Below are 21,162 nucleotides of genomic sequence, written 5' to 3'. Positions count from 1 at the left end.
GCAGGTCATCCCTCCCAGTGCTCCCATTTTCCCTGCCAGATGCCATGCATTCTGGAGTGACTGCAATTCATTTTCTAGATGGCAAAGCAAGGCTGTTTGGGAAAGAGAATGTCTTTGGTACCATATAGCAATTCTGTGTTTTGTTTATGTAGGCAGGTAAATCTGGAGGTATCTTTTCCTGCAAGCAAAATGGAAGGTGATATTTAAGAAACCCTRTCCAAGGAAACTTTGCATTCTGTTTTGGTGTAAAGACCATATACTGAAACAAAAAGGTGATTTCTCTTGTGTACATAGTATTTATCATGCACAATAGTTTGGACACTTTAAGTTATAAGGTCAATACTCTTGAAAGTAGTGCAGTGTTGAAACTTAAGTGTTCATACACATTCCTGACTCCTTTCTGTTTTACAGTCTTCAGTGAAATGATTACAGTATATATACATTTTTGTTAGGAAAAAAAATGTGGGTTTTCTGATGATGACCATCTGTTTAGTATTTTCTTCTTGCTAGGAACTCACACTTTGTTTATGATATGCCATTCAGGTTCTGAACTGAAGCAGAGGAACCTGAATATAGGTTTTCCAGTATGTGTTGTAATTAATGGTTAGTATCCTAATTAGGTAAGAGAAAGAAACAGTCAACTCTTTCTCTGCTTTGCTAACTTGCTGCTTTTGTTCTGTTGTAAAAAAAATCAATGCTTTGTTTCATGCAGAAGAGAAYAAATTTCTCTCCTAATAAACACTTTGTGGGGTTTTTGTTTTGKTTTGGTTTTCTCCAAGCTGTTAAAGTTTTCCGAGCATTGCTGCTGAATCAAAACCTAGCTACTTATGTAAGCACAATCTTTAGCTACAAATCTGCTCTGGAACAATGAGCAGTGTCACTACAGAAACTTCTGACAGCCATAAACCAAAAAGGAGGATTGCTTCTGACTTGGCAAATGGTGAATGTCATATATTGTGCTTCCCTGCTGTTCTGTTATTTTAACACTTCTGATTTTCAATTTAGACACTTTGGATTTTAAACTTAATATCACATTTATGAAAAGACCCTGAAAAACCCTAACCTCTGTTAGACAGTTAATGTCTGCCAGCTACAACAATAATATTGTATTAGATGATAATGCTTTGGTAAGACTGTAATTTTATTTTAATGTTAAAATTTAATTTAGTTTAGATATATTTATTACTTTGTTAGTGATAGAAACTATGAGCAGTAGTTGGATAGAAATAGACTTTCCTGTGTTCTTTTCCTCTTGTTTTAAATGGTTACATTTTATTGTGCAGCCTGGGCTTTCTTTTGGTGAAACTGTGGCAATACCAACTAACTACTTTTCTCAATCAAGCTGTTAGCTTTCAAAACTAGAAACATTTGTATCATTATTTGTTTATAACTCCGCTGGAATAGATCTGTTTTACCAGAAGAGCACAGGTATTCATTTGGGAACTAGCAGAAGTACTAGACATTTCAAAGAAAAATTGCTTTTTTTCTGAATCAGGGATAGTTTCTTATTGGCTTACACCTGAATCTTTGCGGTTTAGTCTGTCTAAAATAATGGTGATGCAATGCAACAAGGATGCTAATTTTCTTTGGGATTTCTGCAAGTATTTTGTGCCTTTGCTTTATAAATGAACCCTGGATTATGCGAAAGAACATGTACTAGACTTGCATGTGTGAATTATTGCTATGATTGTTCTGGGAGTCGATGGCATGGGTGCTCCTTGAATCCCTGATGAATCTTACAACACTGCTTGGCATATATATGCAGATTTTGTATGTCTTCTGTAGGAAAATTTCAGTATTTTACCAACAGTAATAAAGCAGTTCCCATTAATATAATGAACACTCAAAATATCGGTTCTGAGTCAGCAGCTTTGGTTCTTTGTCAGCTAAGATCAGTTTTTCTCAGCCCTCTGTCTAAATTATGCATAGGACTTTGAACAAGCCCAGTACTATTAATTTCCTCTTTTCCAGCAGCTGCTGTTAGCTTGGGGCATGGGAAACTTGATGTGGGCTTAGTGGGGCCAACTAGGCTGCTAAACTGCTCTGCAGCTCCTTTGGTTTGAGGACAGTTTGCCTGCCTGTCATTTCTGGTCATTCCTCCCTCTTCTAGAAGGGATGTAGCCCCTTTGTAATAATTGTATATGTGAGAATAGCAATACCCTTGGAATATATCAAAAAAAGGTATCATTTTGTCTTCAAACTTTGTCCTGTAGTATTCCTAAGCATTATTTTATGAAAGCACGTGGTAGTTGTAGAAGTTTCAGAAGGGTGCATGTGTATTTCCATTTTATGATGATTTCTTTTATTTGTTTCTCATTTTTTTCCTGTCTTTTGGTTTAGTTGTGTCTGACGTATATCCTTGCCAGATAGTTTAGAAATGAATTAAATAGTTTCTTTGTTCTGGATTAGAATCATAGAATCATTAAGGTTGGAAGTGACCTTAGAGGTTATCTAGTCCAACCCCCTGTATACACAGGGTCACCTAGAACATGTATCTTTTTGTGCTAATTGTGTACATTTGTGTTAATGTTACTGAAAGCAGAATTTTGAATGTCAAAATGCTTAAAAGCAAACAAGTATTTTGTAGGAAAAGTTTCACATCTGTATTTATTCCATAAAAAGGACAAAAGTGTTCATCATTTATAATGACCCAATGGCAGTTTCTAGATGGTTCCTATCTGTGTAAAAGTGTTATAGACAAATATGCACATACATTAATTCAGGCTGGAGTTGAGGGGAACAGCAGTTGAGTTCTCACATGTAGGGATCACTGCCAGCTTTCTCAAAATGAGAATTAGTCTGAAAACAAAGAAATGAGTGAATAATGATCAAATGACTTATAGTAGTTTGAATCGTGAGAAGGACAGGGATGAGCAGTAGCATATGTATATAATCACCAAAATGGTATCTTCAGATCCTAAGCTGGACACCAGCTAAGCTGCTGATAACCCTGTGGGCTGGCAGCTGCAGGAGGCGGCCACATGTGCAAGATTGCACGCACTCAGTGATTTTTGCTAATGCTTCACATGAGGTGTACACATGTGAGCGAGCTGCATTTATCCTTAATCCCTACAGCAGTTGCTTCATGCCCTGTGGAACACGAAAACAAACTCTGGTGTTTGCGATAAGCATATGAGGCCCATCTTCAGAACTGGTCCTCTATTCTCTGTGGTCTTCTAATTTTCTTTTTATCTGCTCTTGTGAAGGTAGCGTTTTACAGTGGTTCTTTTGATCTCTGCTCTGTAGGCAAGGCAGTAGATTGCAAGATGCCAAGCAGCATGCAAGTTATTGTTGGCATTGAGTTCCATGGTGCTAGGGTAAAGTATTTGTGTGAATTGGATGAAATTGGAGTATTCAGGGTTTTTTTTGTATTTGTATGGCTGGGAGGAAGTCCACTTAATATTTATTATTTGTTAAGCAGTTGAGACTATTTTAACTTCAACAAAATATACTGAAATTAGTTGAATCAGTGGATTGATACATTTAAAATAATAGGTGCTTGCACCCACTGCTTAATAATATTTCAGTCTTGACTTTAAAAAAAAAATCTTTTAAAACACAATTTATCTGTGACTTCCTTCTTTATAGGTTGTCAGTCCCCAGATTGTTTTTATCTGATGGATTTAATAATCATCACTGTTTTCTTGAAGCTTACAAATTGTACAAATTCAGCACACAAGTTGTGGAATGTCATGTGTCGTTTCTAACAGTTTCTAACCASGCAGAAAAAACTTAGTTCGACATTCCCTTATATAACACAAGCTACTCCAATATAAAACAATTTTTTAATTGGTTCATGTCCCCCTAGATTTTGTACCAGTTCAGCTACATCAGATAAAAGATAAGCATTTTAATTGAAATAGTAAGACATGGACAAGTGAGTGTGTGAAGACAAGAACTTAATGCTCCTATTAGATTTTACATGTGCGTATTTCTGCTGGGAAGCCTCATTGCCATCTACTGCCATTCTACGACTTGGGCCATTTCACAGGAATCACCGTCTTGCTGACTTCATGGTAAACAAAATTACCCCATTTACACAACTTTATGCTCTGGCATCCAAAGATTCAGAACTTATTTTGAATGTATGTTATGAAACAYGGCTCTCTGAATTGTATCTTTTTTATTATTATTCTTGATAGCCTTTTTATTTTCCTTGAAGCACCATAAATTATCTGGACTATAATAACCTCTGGCAGTCCCAAGATAGCTTCCTTGTGCTTAACTGGGAGTTATTGTAGTGTGGCTGCTGGGACTAATTGGTTTCTTCGGAATTGTCTTCATGGCACACGCATTCCTGGCAGCAACTCCAGATCCAAGCAAGCAAGGGAAATCCAAGTCAAGTAGATTTTAATTTGAGTTGGTTCATATCTCAGAGCATAGAATGAGCCTGAGTTAGGACAACTCATCCACTAATACAGGCAATCTGTGTAGTTCAAATATTATTTTTATAACATGATAGTTATCTCTTGTGTTAGTCTAGCTGAAGGGAAGTTTTGATCAGTGTGTACAGTAAGCTCTTCTGAAGCTCTAAGAGCTTTGAGTTTTCAATTCATGTTGAATATGTGGTAAACTGTGGGAGAAAGTCACATAAAGCAAGCTATGTAAAAATTTAGACAGTAGTTTTGACAAGGAAAAAGGTTAGTCTTTCATACAGACAGCCCAGTTGGTCTCTTTGTTTTATACTACTAATGACACTTACTGAGTTAGTCTTGGCATATCTGCTGCAATCTGAAAAATGCAAAGTCTCTTTTAGCTCCTGAGCTAGAAAGAGTTGCTCTTTGGAGAAAATGCCTCAGTGCAGTTGCAGCCCCCTGTTTGTGGTGCTGGGGTATTGCTCACAGGATGTGTGTGTGTGTGTGTGTGTGTGGGGAGCTGCATGGGGTGCCCTGGTGACACCGTCCTGCTGGGTTTCCTGCTGCAGCTGGTGCAGGCTTATGATAAGGCTGCAGTGTGAACTTTGATCTTGGGATCATCTGTGCTGCAGATTTTTTTATAACGACCACAGTCTTGCAAATGCTTTTTCTCATGAAGAATATTATGAAATGGTGGTTAATATAAATGGACATGGAGTCCTCATTTTAACTAGCTTGCTTGTGTTAAATCTTGATGGAGTCAAACATATCCCCTATTTAAACTATTAAGAAACTACGAAAGGAAGTCCTTCTGAGATGGAAGTTTAGCTACATGTATCTTGTTAAAACTAAGCACCAGACAGATGTTGCTTACCCAAATGTGTGAAGAGGAGTTCAAGAGTGTCGGTTGTTGTCCACAGCATGACTTAATTGATCCAATGCTGGGCTTGAAAATCAGGACTTACTGAAAAGAGTTAGCTGTGTTTACTCACTTCTGTTAAACTAGTTGACTTTGCGGAGAGGGTAAATGAAGGCTGCACTTAACTGTGGGATGATCAAATAGATTTGCTCGTGGTCCCTGGAAGGTGTCTACCTTCTTCACAGTTCTTTCTGGGAAGTTGTCCTGTTTGACAGTTCCTTTTGAGACATTTCCTGCTGCCCTGATCAGAAAAAGGGGAGCCCAGGTCACAGTTGTTTGCTTCCTGATGATTGAATTTGTTTCTTTGTCTTCCTGCAACCAATGCCTGGAAAAAGCTTTTCCTGCCTAGACCGAGAATTTGGCACAATTTATATYCCACATCATCCAAAACTAAAGGCTTTGCAGAGGTTAGCGTGCAGAATGACTGCAGTCTGGAATAAGGAAAAAGAGGTAGGTGTTCTGCAAAAAACACATTGTGCCAGGATTCGTGTAGTAAAGGCTCTCCAGTGCTGGCAGTCTTATGACTTAAATTCACTGTCAGTAAATTAACAGGTCAGACAGGTTCTGCCTGAAAAGAATGCACAAACCAAAAATTCTTTTATTTTTAATTACTAGACAGGATGAAAGTAAGAAGGTGTGGTCTTGGCCCCATAAAGGAGTCAGGAACTGACTAGCTCCTGTGTCTGTAGGTAAATCTCATCTTCCTGCCTTGATTTCTCCAGCTGCAATATGTATGTGCTACTTGCCTCAGGAAGGAACTAATATATTCCTGTTTGCAAGGTTCCTTGAAAATAGAAGTTAATATGAACTTAGTATCCCTACTATGTGCTGTTAGAAAATTGATATTTTTAAATGAATTTGTATTTTATAAAAATACAAAGCACGTGGCTTCAGTTTAGTGGTATTCTTTCTTCTCTCTCGCTTGAAAGCAACTGAAAAAAAGTGCCTTCTCAAGATCATTAATATGAATATTTTTTCATTTTTGTGTTATGAAGTATCTAAATATCTCACTTCAGAGAAAACTTAAGAAAGTGTATCTATCCTGAGAGAGAAGATATCTACATGACTGAATGCATTTGCTGATTTGTACACATAACGTGGAGAGAATGTGTTTTAAGAGTACTATCTGTCTACAGTGATTTTAAAATCAGCTGCTCTGCCAAATCCAAGCATTTTAGTGAGACTGGCCTTCAAAATGGCTCGTAAAAGAGAGGAGGAAAAAAGAAAAAAAAGAAAAGGGGAGAAGTTATTACTCTGTAGTTTTGAGCTTTAGGACTTGCTTTGAGGCACAATTTGCAAGATTGTTTATCCATTAGAATTAAAAGTCTAGAAAATAAAAATAAATTACATGTAATTTCTTCAGATGCCCCTGGAGAAATGGGGTTTAAGAAAAAGTATTAAGTTTAAGTATTGCAAAACCTCTTGACATCTATGCAGTTGCAACATGGAGGGAAAAAAGGGGCAAGGTCACTGCTAGGTTCTACTTTCCTAGTCAATGCAGTCTCCTTGTTTCATTTACTTGGCGGAGTTTGTTATATGTGGAAATATGAAACATAAACACTATTCCAGGCACATCAGGAGTTTGTTCTGTTGACTGCAGCACCATCATATCTTTGTTATGCTTTATTTCTCTTAAGAAATATATGATATAGCTGGAAATTGTTGGTGTTCTCGGCTCAAATCTACTTCAGTTCAAGTGCTATAGGTTTAAATTGTTAATTATTCATCCACATATCTTGTGATTTGCATTTCATGTGACTGCAAGTGTGGACAAGAGTGTGTGATATCACTGTGGGGCAGGGTTTGAGCTGCTTTCTCCAGCTGTGGAGCAGCTCTCGCCCTGCCTGGGGGCGTTTTGGTGGTAAGTGCTCACTGTCAAGGAGTTTTGGCAGAGCAACATACAGGCCAATGAAAACATGTTGGGAGTTGAAGCTGGGGCTGGTTGTGCAGCTGAGCAGAGAGGAAAACTGCAAAAGAGTTTGTATAGAGATATCTCTTTATTATAGTTTGCATTTTTTTCATCCATAAATAAAGCTTTACTGTTTAGATATTTAAATCCACAACCAAAATGAGTAGAGCAGGAAGGATTCAGGGAGATAAAATGTATGGGGATAGAGGCTGTGTTTACTAGTTTTGTTGCATTTCTGTTTTAATTGCAAATGAGTTGTCCTTGAACTTTGTAGACTGTAGTATTTATGCACAGATATCACATGGTTTTACTTCTTGGTGCTACAATGTGTTCAGACTTACAGGAGAGATGCATGAATTGTTACACTGATTCTTTTCTGTCATGGCCAGTAGGATTAGTTTGGGTGGCAATATTTACTTTGCTCTCTTTGCTACAGGAACTTAACATAGCCTGATTGAAGATTYGATTTATGGACATTTAGATATATTTAAAGGAAAAAGAAGCACAAAAAAACAATAACTTGATTTTTTTTTCCCCCTGCTTTAAACAGTTTTAGTGTTCTTGTACMAAAAAAAGACAATGCTACAAGTGGTACAAGGAGCTTTGTCCAAAGTAGATTTCAGATGCTTTTAAAAATTTATTATGAATAGGGATGATTCAATAGAATATCTACATGAACAAAATCTGAAATAGATAAAATAAAGCATTTTTCGAGAAGTTTCTTGAGCTAAGCAGTGTGTTTGTATTTTGCTTTTGTTTTAAATTAGGTCAATAACATGCATGGGGGCTTGTATTTCACATTCATTCTATTTTAATAATTATAATAATAAAAATGAGCCACATTAGCATGTATGAGTCTTGAATTATTTATATAGAAATACAGGTGTATAGATATATGTACATATATATATATACACACATGTCTACATATACACTAGTGTAAATAGTATATATACATCTCTATATATACAGAATAGATAGCACTGGTTTTAAGTGATTTGATGCTTTGTGTAATCCAAATCTCAATTGCTAATGCACTCAATGGGCTTGAACTGAGATGTGGCTTTTACAAGCTAAAGGTCTGGCTCAGGCCTTGGTGTGTTATGTGTTTTGTATGTTTTACTCTTGCTAAAGAAATGGTGTGTTTTGAATTCAGTTCCCCCAAGCAAGGATGGGGCAGGACATGTTTACACTGTGCATGTTTAGAAGGCAGCTCTGGTGGCCTTTTCTGGAGGAGGGATCTCAAGTCTGGCCTCTGCATCACCAGTGCRCAGGGGAGAGCACCTGGCGGCTGCTGCCAAGGCAGGCTCAGTGTGCAGAGCAGCAGTGGATGTTGGCAGCAGAATATGGGAACTGGGACTGGTTTGGCAAGAGCTTAGGACAAGTAGATACTAGTAAAAGGGTATTGGAAATGCACATGGGAGCAGGAGCAGTAGCTGCAGGACGAGAGGCCGCATAAAAGAAGAGGGGAGCATGAGCAGGGAAAGGGGACAAGACGAGAAGGGCTGGTGAGCGTAAGCCATGCAATGTGCATGGAAACCCTTTATCTGTCTGTACTGCGGAGCACTGCAGAGCCCTGGAGAGTAGTTTAGTTGTTTAATTTTCCTTTAAGAAAATTCCGGTATTATAGTTGCTCAAAACATGTCTTGAAAAGAAACTTTGAAGATGTCAGTTAAATTGGGCTTCTATGTTGCACGTGCATGTTACAGAGCATTCCTTATTTTACCATCAGGCTGCTTTTCACGGAAGGCTTTGGTCCTGCCCAGGAGGACAGATGTCGCCTTGTGAAGACACTCCTGTTTGGGATTTGATTTGTTTTTTTTCCTCACTGCCTAGTGTGGAGCCTAAACTTTTTTTTTTTCCTGCCCACTATTCAAACAAAGCTCTGCAGGCAGGATTATTTAATTCCTTGTGCGTTTTTCTGTGGTGCTTATCACAGTGCTGTCATAAAGCTTCATAAACATTTAATTAATCTTTATAACACCTCTTTGATATGATTCCATTCAGTCCTGATTCAGGAACAGAACCAGTAAATTTTTCTCTGCGTACAAGGAGATGATGTCCTGTGGGAAATAATGGGCTGTGGGGAAATCAAAGATTATTTTGCAGCACAACTGCGTCAGCGTGGCAGAGCAGGTTGCCCACAAGTCCCTATCCCAGCAGGTTTTAACTTTTGAATGATTTTACAAACATTGAAGTGTTCTGCATATATTTTTTAATGCACACAGAAGAACGTCTTTGTCCTGAGAGCAGCTTGTTAAGATGCGTAATAGAAATAGTTTTTAAAAAAATCCAGCTTAAACTTTTGGGCTTTTCTGTTTATTAAATTTTGTAACCTTTTTGCCATTCCTTCCATTTAGAACAAAAAGAAAAATAGCACAGCTCGGAATTGTAGCAAAACCAGACGTGGCTTTGCTGCAGGCACGTGCATTTCAGTGTCGTGTGGTTTGCAGGGTAACTGTGCTGGGGCTCCCTGCACACTTGGGCATCTTGCCTCTGCATAGATGACCAAAACTGACATAAACTTAGTTATAGTGAAAATTAAGACTGTAACTGATTTTGCTATACAGTGTTACGCTCCTGTATGTGTTTTAGATGCTTGTTGGTGTATGTTCTATCAATTTATTTCTTCCTTGATCATCGTTTCAGCAAGTCAGTAATTCAGAGCAGTTGCTGTGACTCCCTATCTCATAGACTCCAGCCTGAGCAATCACTTTCACATGACAGTTCGATTTCTCTTTAGCACTGCTTAGTCTTTTGCTCTATGATTTCCCTTCAAAAAAAAAAAAAAAAAAAAAAAAAAAAAACTTGTGAACAGCTGAAGGTGTCCAGTCTGTTCAGAAACTGCAGTGAATCGCACTTGAGTGAGATCACTTTGTCCTCTCTCAGAAGATTCACTTTGAGAGGAGTCATTGTCTTCTAGATGTAAAAAGATACTTTATTAATTAAAGCTAAGTAAATGACTTTTAAAATTTGGTTATTGTGATCTGTCAGTCCTAAGAGTTGATAACTCTTTGAGTTGAGTCCTAAGAGTTGATAAGTGTATGTTATCTTGTTTCTCTAGGAAGTGTTTGCAGGCAAATAGTAATATTTTGCATTATAAATTAATTTGGAAGTGCCTTGTTTTATGTGCTTGCCGTGTTGAATGGTGTCATACTAACAGGATGTTTCTGATCACATATGATTTAGCAATAATTCAAGCTTGATTGTAAAATTTAGTAATCTTCTATTGCCTTATTTCATAATGCTGTTGGATTGGTTTTTGTTTCTAACCGTGTCCCAAAAATGAAATCTGATACAATATGCGTGAACCATAATTTTACGTTATGGGTAGAAGGCTAAACTGAAGACTTAAGTACAGTGTATTTTCTGTCCTGCCAACTTCTGTGTATGTGAAAGGGCAGAATGCAGTAAATTCTGCACTGGATCTGTAGACTCTTTGATTCCAGCTCCACATGAGTGTATGGTCATAACCTACACAAGGTGACCTAGGTCATGGTCATTACCTAGGTCTTAATACATTTATATTATTAGTTCAGTTTTGCTAGTGGTGTTTCAAGTGTAACAGCAGTATTTTAGAATTCTTATTTAGTATTGATATTATTAGAAAAAATAATCTTTTTTTGCTATTAAAATGCATGTTTTGCTAAAAATGGTGCTAATTATAACTGCCTTCCTTGTGTTTTAAGGATTATTTTACTTAAGCTTTTTACTGTGAGCCTGAAATAGATCTGTACAGCTAGATAATAATTTAATTGAATTCAGGACGGATACCATTGTGCCTGTGCAATACATTSGTTGCTTTATGAGAAATAAGGGGACTACTGGGACCAGTCCTAATCAACACAGTCTTCTAGCTTGCTACATTTGTGTGTAGTCTTCTGATTTACAAGCCATATGTGGAAAATGTGTGGTTAAGTCAATCATTAGTTATAGTGATAAAACAGATTTTGCTTACACAGTTATTTCCTTTTAAGGCATGCTGATAACCTTCGCATATTCAAGACAGTCTGTAAATATATATTTAACATTCTGAAATATATTTCACATCCTGCATCTCTTGCAAAATGTTGATTTTGAGGCCGAAATAGCCTTTCTGGAAATGAGAATGTCTTGTGCACCTGCAACACTGGAAACAGTTACTTTGATCTGTTAAAAATAGGAGGATTTGGGCTTTCTAGTAACTCACTCTTAGTACTGAGTCCCTGAATTTTGAGGTTGGTGTTTGTATTTTGAACGAGGAGGGCCAATGACTTCTGCAAGGTGCTGGGCTTTTTTATTTCTTTCCCCATGAGAGCAGTGAAGTTGTGCTGGAATGAAATGCCAGTATTATTTTTTAAGACAAATAAGTAGGTTGCAGGTTACTTAGCTTGATTCTGTAACAGGTTCTTATTAATATTTTCATCCAAATGTCTATGATAATTAATATTTAAAAGCCAGAGTTAGTTGGTTTACTACCAAGAGGTGTAATTGATTATATGGCAATATAGCAAGATAGCATTGGAATTCACATTTTCAACTTACTTTCAGTGTAGATACCTGCCTGCAATATTTTCAGTCTGTGTGAAAGCAAGATCAACTTAGATAGTTTTACATATGTTTATGTCTAAATTGAATTAGGCCCTGTGAGCATCTTATGTCTCGCCAAGCTAGCAATACAGAGGAGATCTTTTCAAAGACTTTAGCAATCTTAGAGGCCTTTGTTTTGTTTCTGTACCCTGTAATTAGTGGTTTTTTGAAACTGGATTTGCTTCTTCTCTAAGATGAGAGATAGAGTAATTTTTAAATCTAGTCTCTAAACATGATCTGGCTCCTAACTTTTTTAAATAAAAAGCATTTCAGATGCTTGAGTAGTTCTCATCAAATTGACTCTAAGTTGGCTTGTTGTTTTTTTTTCTTATGAACTGTCTTTAGACTTTCTTTTTTCTTTGCATTGTGTTTTAACTTTGATAGATTTACCACTTTTTGGAAAAATAAAGTATTTTCTCTGCTTTGTTTCAAAAACTACTAGGTCATGGCAGAGTTAACTGTCATGTTCACTGTTTGCATCTGGAAGTGCTGAAATTCTGTTTGAGAGTCTTTGTAGTTCAAGATAAATTATGTTTCTGATTATTATCAGCTCTCCAGAAATATAAATTATTATGCAAGTAACAGGAAAGATGATCAAGATTTTAACTAGCAAGTAACATTTTTTGACCTAGATAATCTAGGTTTATCTATTGCTCGCTTTAGCTGATTTTAAGAAGTATTTTTAACATAATTTAAAGAACTAAAAAGAGAAAAACATGAGCAAATTGTGAAATGGAAAGAATTACTGAGAAATATTAAGAAGAAATGCTTAGCAAGTATCATGTTCACTGTTTGATGTTGAGTTTGAGCATGTAGTCTTCAGAATGAAGGCAAAATAAATGAGGTACTACTGAATATCTTTCTCAGGTGCACGTCACCTTGCTAAGCTTGTAAAATTTTCAGGCATAAGCCTAATTCAGCCTTGAGGAACTCCACTGGTAATAGCAACACCTCTTTCTGTTCTATAACATTTGCCATAGTGTTGAAATTTTTATCTAATGGCATACAGGTAAAATAAGAATTCGTGCGTTAGTCTTAGGTCTTCTATCCAGCCGGGCTTTTTTTTTCTTTAAAGTCTGTAAAAGGGAAAAGTCAGTTGCCATGTGCCTTGGGAGAAGGATGCAGAATGAGGAAAATGCCACGTGTTCTAGTATCAGGGTCCCTGAGTTTACTCTTGTGTTATTTGTGTATGTGGGTGCTGCTGGCAGAGCTTTTGAGACAGCTGCTTGCAAGAAACTTAAACATCGCCTTCCTGATCATACAGTAATTTATCTTTGGATTTCCTGTTTGTAACATATTTTTTAATTACGCTTTTTTATCAGATCTGAGTTTGTTTAAAAACAAAAGCCATTTTGCTGAGATGAGAATCCTTTGTTTGCTGTTTTTCTSTGAAATGTATTTTAACTGAAATAAGAAATAGACGCAGTTAAGTGCAGCAGTTGTACAGCTGTATGTGTCGAAAAGTAAAAGCAGTGCTGTACCTTTAGGCACATCGCCACCTAGCAGCTGGTGCCTAAAACTTATTTATTTATTTAAAGTCAAAATGAAAAAGATGAAAGATGAAAGCTGTTGCTGGAGGACTCTTGCTTTGTTTCTGCACTTATTTCTCCAAGGCTAGTGAGGTACCAGCTGCTGTTTGAGTCAGAAATACCCATCTGACCATGGGAATAGACGGAGTTGTGTCCATCCAGACATGGAGCTGGGCTGGAGGCCACTGGGGACTGATTTGTGTCAGAATGCGTCCTGCCTCTACAAAGAGTTGGTTTCCTTTTTGCAGTCGCAGAACTGGTCACTCTAGAGCGAGTTCCTCCTTCTGTTAGTCCAGGGAGAGGTTTAAGTCAGGTCTAAGCGACTGGTCACGCATCTTGTCTTCAAGATGTCAGTTCTCAGGCAGTGAAGTCTTTTTTGCTGGTAGAGGATAATGTGGCCTGTGTGACATGAGCTAGGATCGAGGTAGGATGCCTAACCACGTGGGTTTCTTATGCCCTTTGGTGCTAGCACCTGTGGCTATGGTGAAGGTGTTTGAAGGAAGATGAAGAGCAGAGAGGCTGGATGGGCTGAGGAGAGCCCAAGGGAAGGCCTCTGTGTTACAGTTTACCGGGGAAAGGTTGCTCTAAAGCAGTCCAATGGCAGTTTAAATGCTCACAAAACTTTCTACATCACATAACCTCAATATCCAGCCTGGTGTTATGGACTGGACGCATTATGGACTTGCTTTGTAAGAACCTTTGTTCAAAAACCTGCAAAACCACGGAGTGGTGCTCAGGTCTTTCCTTAAAGCTGCCCAGGGCGAGGGGTGCAGAYGGGCACCATGATGCCCCAGCCTTGGCAGGAGGCATGTGCAGGGGTGTTCATGTACCTCTAGGGGGGGCTCTTGTGTCAAAAGTGTGGGTGTAGTAAAGATTTAGTGTGTACCGTCCGGGTGGTTAGCTGTTCTGCAAAAGAAAAGTGTTGCAATGCTGTAGGAAGCACCATAGCTAATGTGAAACGTAGGTAGTGCAGCACAGATGCGTATTGGCAAATATCAGGGGGCAGCAGAATGGGTAAGAATTAAAAATGTTCCTAAAATGATGCTAATAGCTTGTATTTCCCTTTGTGTTGTATAGGGCCTGCCTGTGTGCTGACTGTTGATTTCAACTGAGAGTATCTCAGACTGGTGAAACATTAGATGATTCACAAATCAAGGAGTCAGGAGTTGTGTATGTTAAGAACCAGAACACATTGCAAGAAAGCAAAACCTGGCAGTGCGTTAACCTTAAAGCCATACTAGGATGGCAGATTTTCATATTAATGTGTGCTGACCAAAGGCTTTTGAAAGTTTCATGAAGTTTTTCTTTCAAAGAAAGATTCCATGTGAACAAATTTTGAGTTTTAGTAATGTTGAGATATAGTCGCATTAATTTCCTGTGAAATGAAATTTCTTAGTGAAAGCTAGGCATTCTCTTTTAGTATTTATATTTTAATTTGGGAATTCATTAAGCACCCTATTTTCAGTACCAGCTTATTATTTCATGTGAAGCATCCAAGCCATTGCATAGCACTAGACAAGTGTTAACCGTAGTGATTACTTGCACTGCTCAGTCAAGCACACAGTAAAATGGTCATTGCAACCTAAAAACCTATAGAGCAGTGATCTTAACTTCTTTGTTGGTTTCTAGGCAGTAACTGTGAACAGTCAGTGGTTGCAGGGAATATCAAATAGTGCTTTTCAAATCATCTTGAAGAAACTTGTATCTTGGGGTATAGAAGGGAATTTGAAATATTGTGCTTTGAGCTGTGAAACCCTTGTAATGCTATCATGTTATGTACAAACCRTGTCTCCCTATTGTCTGATAAGTTCAGGCTTTTGCTTCCTTTTCTGTAAACTTCACTTAGAACGGAAACTTAGGTATTTTAACCTGGGAAACTTAAATACTTACCTCTTCTTACCCTTTTCAGCTATCTATACTTGTGTTATGCTAACATAAATTCAGTTCTATTTATTAAAAAGTGCATGCATTGTAAATATTTTTTTCCTCAAAGCTTTGGCATATTTTACATAAGAAACCTATGTTTCTTGCAGAAGGAACTTTTGTTAGAGTTATATGCACAGGCTTTTGTGTCTTACAGAACTAGCTAACACTTTGCTTTGTTTTTAAGTGGTAGGAAGGAGGACATCTGAAAGAAGCATCAGTATAAAATATCTTTGAGCATGCCCAACACAATGAGGTACTTCAAATTACYAGACCTCCTGCTTGAGAATCGTAACGTTCCTTTATTTATTAGTAATATTTCTCTTTCTAGAAAATACCACGCTTTACTTTGGGCTGGAGATAAGTGGTTACAGCATTAGTGGTAAGGAAACCTGTGAGGCAGAAATATAGCTGCAATCCCTTTTATTAGTTCCTATTACCCAAAAGAGGTATTGTTACTTGAGCATTAAGTACCACAAGTCTTAATGCCATGTTAAATTCCTAGGGATTAATAACTTTTCTAATTAAGAGAGCCTATTTTATTCTGTAGTAATAATCAAGAAAATACATTTCAAGCTTTATTGTCCCTGAAGGGCAAAACTTCTTTCAGGTAGCTTGTGCTCTGTGGTACTGCTCTGACAAAATGTCACTCCATGAAGTGCCTCTCTAAATCTATATACCTTCTTTAAGATACAGAAGAGACTGCAAAGGCAGAAATGGCAGTCTGTTTATTTTTCCTGGCTATATTTTATGTACCATGCAAGTCTCCCTCTCACACAGGTAGAGAAGAGCTGCACTCAAGCCCAAGAGGCAGCAGGAAGACTGAGACTCCATTAGCTCTTTGTTTGTCTCAGACCAAGCTCTCCCAGTATTTTTTTCATTTTCCTGTCAAATCAGACTTTGTGCTGCCACGGGAAGTGGGGGCTCCTGCCTGTTAGGCTAGCACAGGCCTGCATGCAGACCTGCCCATGTACCTACATGATCTGCCTTTTTGTGACAGTTCATATACACCTGGGCAAGCAGCTGGCAACATCAAGGTTTGAACTGCAGAAGAGCAAAGCACATCCTGAGGTGAGAATGACTACTGTAAAAACTGTGTTCTGTCACTGGAACTGGAGCTTTAATAGCTATTGAAGATCCAGAGCCCAGTGTGTGTAACTACTAATATTCCCTAAAGACTGCAGTGTTGTGGGTGGCTGTGAGGGCACAATGCCTGTGTATATGCTTGCTGTATCATCCTTAATTTCATGTCTTACTATCATATCAGAGCTGTAAAAACTCCATTCTGCTGGTGTGAGATAGTCCTGCTTTTCAGTAGAGCAATATTGGGCTATGTTCAAAGCCTTTCTGGACAGGAGCCACAGACTCTTTAGCTTTTGAGAAAAAGTCAGCTGAGTAATTAAGTAAGAGGTTAAAATGAATAATTCCTCTAAATTCGCTTGAGTTTTAGCTCAGGTTTCTTGCTCAGAAGTAAAGCTACTGTGTCCTGCTTGTGCTTTAACTGGCTCCGAGTCCGCCCGGCAGTGCAGAGGCCTCTCTGTTCCTCGGGCTCCCCCTCGCCCCCCTTGGCAGCCCTGCAGTGGCAGTGCTGCTTCCTGTCAAGAGCGGCTCTGACACGGCCCCTTCTGTACAGGCTCTCCACCTCCTACTCCTCTTTCTTTCAAACACTCGGTACATTTAGAGCCTGATCTTGTGCAGAAAATATCCCTGACATTTGAAGAGCTCCAGGGATTCAGTGCGCATGCTCAGTGCTCGCTGCCCGCTAGAAAGAGGAAGCTAGTTTACATACGAGTCATACCAAGCATAGCCTGCATGTCAGTGCAGTTAACTTGCAGCGGGCTGTGAGGAGAACTAGTGTGTCTTTGTCCTAGGAAATTTCCCTTGTTCCTGTTTTCTTTTTTTTTTTCCCCTTTTTTATTTGGACAAAGACTTGTAAAGTTTTAAAACTCCTTTGTACTGAAGGATACAGTCTACCTTTACTTTTCAAAACTTTGGAAGGGAGAGTGCATTTTCATTCCTCCAGTTTTCCTTTAATATACTTTGTTTTGATTAGCTGAAGGCTGGGCCTTGTGCTAGAGAAGTTTCGGAAGCTGGAAACGTACTCGGCTCCATTTGTCTGGCTTCCTTTTCCCTGAATCTGGGCGAAAGCAAACAAGCTGGTCTTTTTTGCTAGCCCAATAAATGCTATTTATGAAGATGGACCTGTTGAACTACCAATACTTGGACAAGATGAACAACAATATTGGCATTCTGTGCTATGAAGGTAATGGTTTTATTTCACAATGTATCTTTTATCGGGTGTTTTTGTTGTTTRCAAGTGTGAAATGTCTCTCCTGAAGGAAACGCCTGCCGCGGGCTGCGGGAGAGCTCGCAGCTCRGCCACTGCTGGGGCTTTGTTTGAGGGAGGGACGTTAGCTCTCGCTTCGCAGTTCTGTTGCTCCTTTCTCACAAAGATGGTTTTCAGTGTTATTTGATTCTATATTTTTCTTGAAGATAACATCAGGTAAATGAGTTTAAAGTAGTATATTGCCCTTTGGCYGCTCTATTGTGACAGGTATGGTTTTTCTTTGTAATTTCTGCAGTGGTGAAAGCGACCATCTCTAATGTGGGTACAAGGGCTAATGGACTTTCCTACTTGTACTGCAGCCCCTCACAGGCACTGCTGCTTTTGGGCACAACCTGGACCTCTTTGGTGAGCCCAGAACTAAATCTGTGGGCCAGTGGGGCGGCCGTGGTGGCGCCGGCGCGAGCAGCACGGGGCGCAGCACAGAGCCGCCCATTGTTTGGCTCCTCGTTTCCTGTGCAGCTCTGAGCAGCCGCACGACCGACCGGCGCTCCCCTCCTCCACCTCGCACACCCCTCCTCCCCGAGAACCACCCCATGCGCCCGGCCCCTGTGGAAAGAATTACACAACGGGTTGGAAAACGTAATTTCTTCGCTGTGCTGAACTCTGAATTTTACTTTTGTTGTCTTCAGCGAATGTAGGTTGGCATTTGCTCTTGATTTTGTAGACATGGGGAGTCCTGTTTCGAAGTTGCCTGAGGTAATGGGGTAGAATCAGTTTCTTAATCTAGCTGAGTTTTATCTACGTGCAATTTGGAGAAGTGGTAATGGCCTGGCTTTGACTGGAAAGAACCACCACTGAGCTAATTCAGCTTGGCAGCAGAGCTGTTTTTGCTGTAGCCACACACAAGCATCGCAGAAATCTTTCTTCTGATTCAGCAGGAACATTTTCCATGTTCATTTGGAAAATAAACTTGCTCTAGTTGTTGCAGGGGAGCAACAGCAAAGAGTGTAGCAAGACTGAGGAGCAATCTCTTCACGCCCTTTACCAAAAGGACTAGGCCAGAAATCGGGGAGCTGAACCTCACTCTGGAAAATCTTCTCTTACTAAATCTGAATGGCCACATTTCCTGCCTGTGGGAAATGGCAGGCTTCCCTGCAGGACTGCTCCTACCTCTGCAGCCTTTTTCCCCTCCTTTTTTTTCCATTTTTTCTTTTTTTTCTTTTTCTTTTTTTGTTCTTTTTCTTTCTCTTTCTTCCTCTCTGCTTTCTCTTTTGCACAAAAATGAAGACATTTACTCGAATAAATCTGTTTTAAAGAAGATCATCCATATTGGATAATATAGGGGTGAGATACTGTTAGACCAGTTGCATTTTCATGTTCTTTGTTTGAAACCTCTTGACCACAAGTGCTTTATCAAGTATCCTGAAAGTTGGCTTTTCTTTTTATTTCTTTGTTTATATTTTTATTGTTGTTCATTTGTTTTAGCTTGTCATTGCTCTCTGTAATAAGCAGTTTGGGATTAAGATATAACTGGCAATTTAACCATGAAGCTTTTCATTAAACTTCCTACCTGGTGCCATGTTCCTGAGAAATCTGTTGACAAAAACGGACCTGTCATTTTGGCTCACTAACTCAATTCATTATAATTATGCCTAATATTTATGGGAGGTTCTTTCCAGCCTCTCTTTTCCTACTTCTCCAAGAATGGTTATTTAAACAGATCTTAGCTTTGGTAGTTCAAAAGTAAAAGAATAGCTTAAGGAATAGAGTCTGCTGGAGCAGTCTTTGTTTAGCTTAAACATCTGCTGCTATTTTCCTTACTATGGAAATTAACATTTTTAACACTAAAATAAACACATAAAAAATGAAGAAAAGAAAAGCAAAACTTTAGTGGTGTTTACAGTGAGGTGTTTATATCCCAGTGGTTTAAAAAGTATAAACACTGGCAACATCTGCACTGAACTCTGAAGGGTGTTTTTAAAGATGCCTACAGATCTTCCATGCCTCTGCCATGGTATTTATTTTATAAGAGAGTTGTGTCAGCAGTGATGGATCTTGTCTTTTCAAAGAGTGCTGCAGTAGTAAGTATATTGAGAACAAAGTGCCCTTTCAAACTCAATTAATTAGAATTTATTGACGGTCATACTTGAACTACTTATAAATAGATATATTTCTGAGAAGTACTTTTGCAGATGTAGGATAAGACACAAATACATTATATGATGTGAAAATAGGTTTGAAATTTTAGAGGAAAGACATTCTCATCTCCTACAGAAAATAAATGGAATGGATTCCCTGCTACTTTAGATTCTCATTTGAAACATTTCCTCTTTGAGATGAGTTGTATGTTGGCAAAACGTGCCATTAGGATTTTATGATGTTTACTAGCTGTAATCTAGCTTTATAATCTTTCACCTATGGAATAAGCAACTGCAGTCATGTGCCACTGGTTTCTAGCTGCTGTTCTCTCACCTAGCTGTTTTTAGGTTTAGGGATGAGAGGTGTACTGGTATACAAAAAATGGGAAAAAGTCTTCTGCCATGTGCMTGTGGCAGCACTTTGGTTGAGCATGGAGTAGAACAGCATTATGTGCATCCCAACAGGACTCCTCTTTTTGCTGCACAAGAGACAGTGATTTGCCATCTGCAAGCGTCTAATAATGGAGTTAATGGCAGCATTGGTTAGTGGGCAGTTTTTTAATTGTTTTTTTTGACTAGTAAGTGTAAGAAACCTGAGATACGTCTAAATCTCATTCTGTTCCTCAAGTAGTGTCATGATCACGTGCCAGTGATTAAGAGGAGGTTTGTTGGCCAAATGCTCTTAAGGAAAATCTGATCTACCATGGACAATTAAAATGAATGGGTACACCTAACAGACAGTTCATAACACCTAACAGTTCATAAATCTTTTTTTTTTTTTTTTTTGATTTTGGCTTGCTCTGTGGAGGTCTAGAGGAAGAGAGAGGCATAGTGACTAACTGTTGATGGGATCTGTCTAACTGTTTATGGACAGAAAAGTATGGTTTTTTTCTTTGTTTTTGTTTTRTTTGGARGGAGTGGGAGATCAGGAAGTTCTCCCATTAACCAAAAGGAAGTAACAGTGTATCTGCAAAATATAAGAAATCCTTTTTCATATGTGTGTGTGTGTTTACATATATTATATATATTAATGTTTTATGTTTCAGACAATGTTTTAATATGTTATATATATATATAATGTACTGTGAAGGTGATCAAACATAGTATGTTCTAGCCCAGAAAGATTGCGGAATTGGGATATCTCCAAGATTAAACCCAATTGGACACAGTCCTGAGAAATCCACTCTATTTTACTCTGTTTTAAGCATGATATTGGGCTAGGTGATCTCTAAAACTCCATTCCAGCCTTCACTATGCTGTCATTCTGTAAAATAATGCAGAACTCTGTACRTGGGCATAATTCAGGCAATCCCAGCTTGCAAAAGTCTTAAAATCAGGGATGAGGTGGAAGGTTTTTTAGCTGGTGGTCTATAATCACTGAATAAGCAATTTGTTTTCTTCAGAGTGGTTTATTTTATGCTTTTGTTTTTCTGAGTGTTTTCTTAGTATTATAACCAGCTTTGAACTGCTGGTGATGCCTCATGGTCATCTCAGTTCTGAATGGTGCGTTTGGAGTTTTAATGTTACCTTTTG

At 38.5% G+C, this 21,162-nt stretch overlaps 1 protein-coding gene across 2 annotated transcripts in view; it reads left to right on the top strand.

Moving 5' to 3' along the window:
- VGLL4 (vestigial like family member 4) overlaps nucleotides 1–21,162 on the top strand; it is an 81,228-nt gene that overhangs the window by 22,228 nt on the left and 37,838 nt on the right. Inside the window, exon 1 of one of the 2 annotated variants that reach the window (XM_026046055.1) lies at nucleotides 17,025–17,467. The exons of the other annotated variant lie outside the window; for it this stretch is intronic. Coding sequence (XP_025901840.1) covers nucleotides 17,386–17,467 — 82 coding nt within the window. The 5' untranslated portion in view covers nucleotides 17,025–17,385. Of the gene's footprint in view, nucleotides 1–17,024; nucleotides 17,468–21,162 lie in introns of those variants that run through there. 2 annotated transcript variants of the gene reach the window in all.

This window comes from Nothoprocta perdicaria, unplaced genomic scaffold (genome assembly GCF_003342845.1).
Source record: "Nothoprocta perdicaria isolate Ctin4 unplaced genomic scaffold, notPer1 scaffold_42, whole genome shotgun sequence".
NCBI classification, from domain to species: domain Eukaryota; kingdom Metazoa; phylum Chordata; class Aves; order Tinamiformes; family Tinamidae; genus Nothoprocta; species Nothoprocta perdicaria.
The sequence above is the reverse complement of the archived record's forward strand: the minus strand, read 5'-3'. Positions and strand labels throughout refer to the sequence as shown.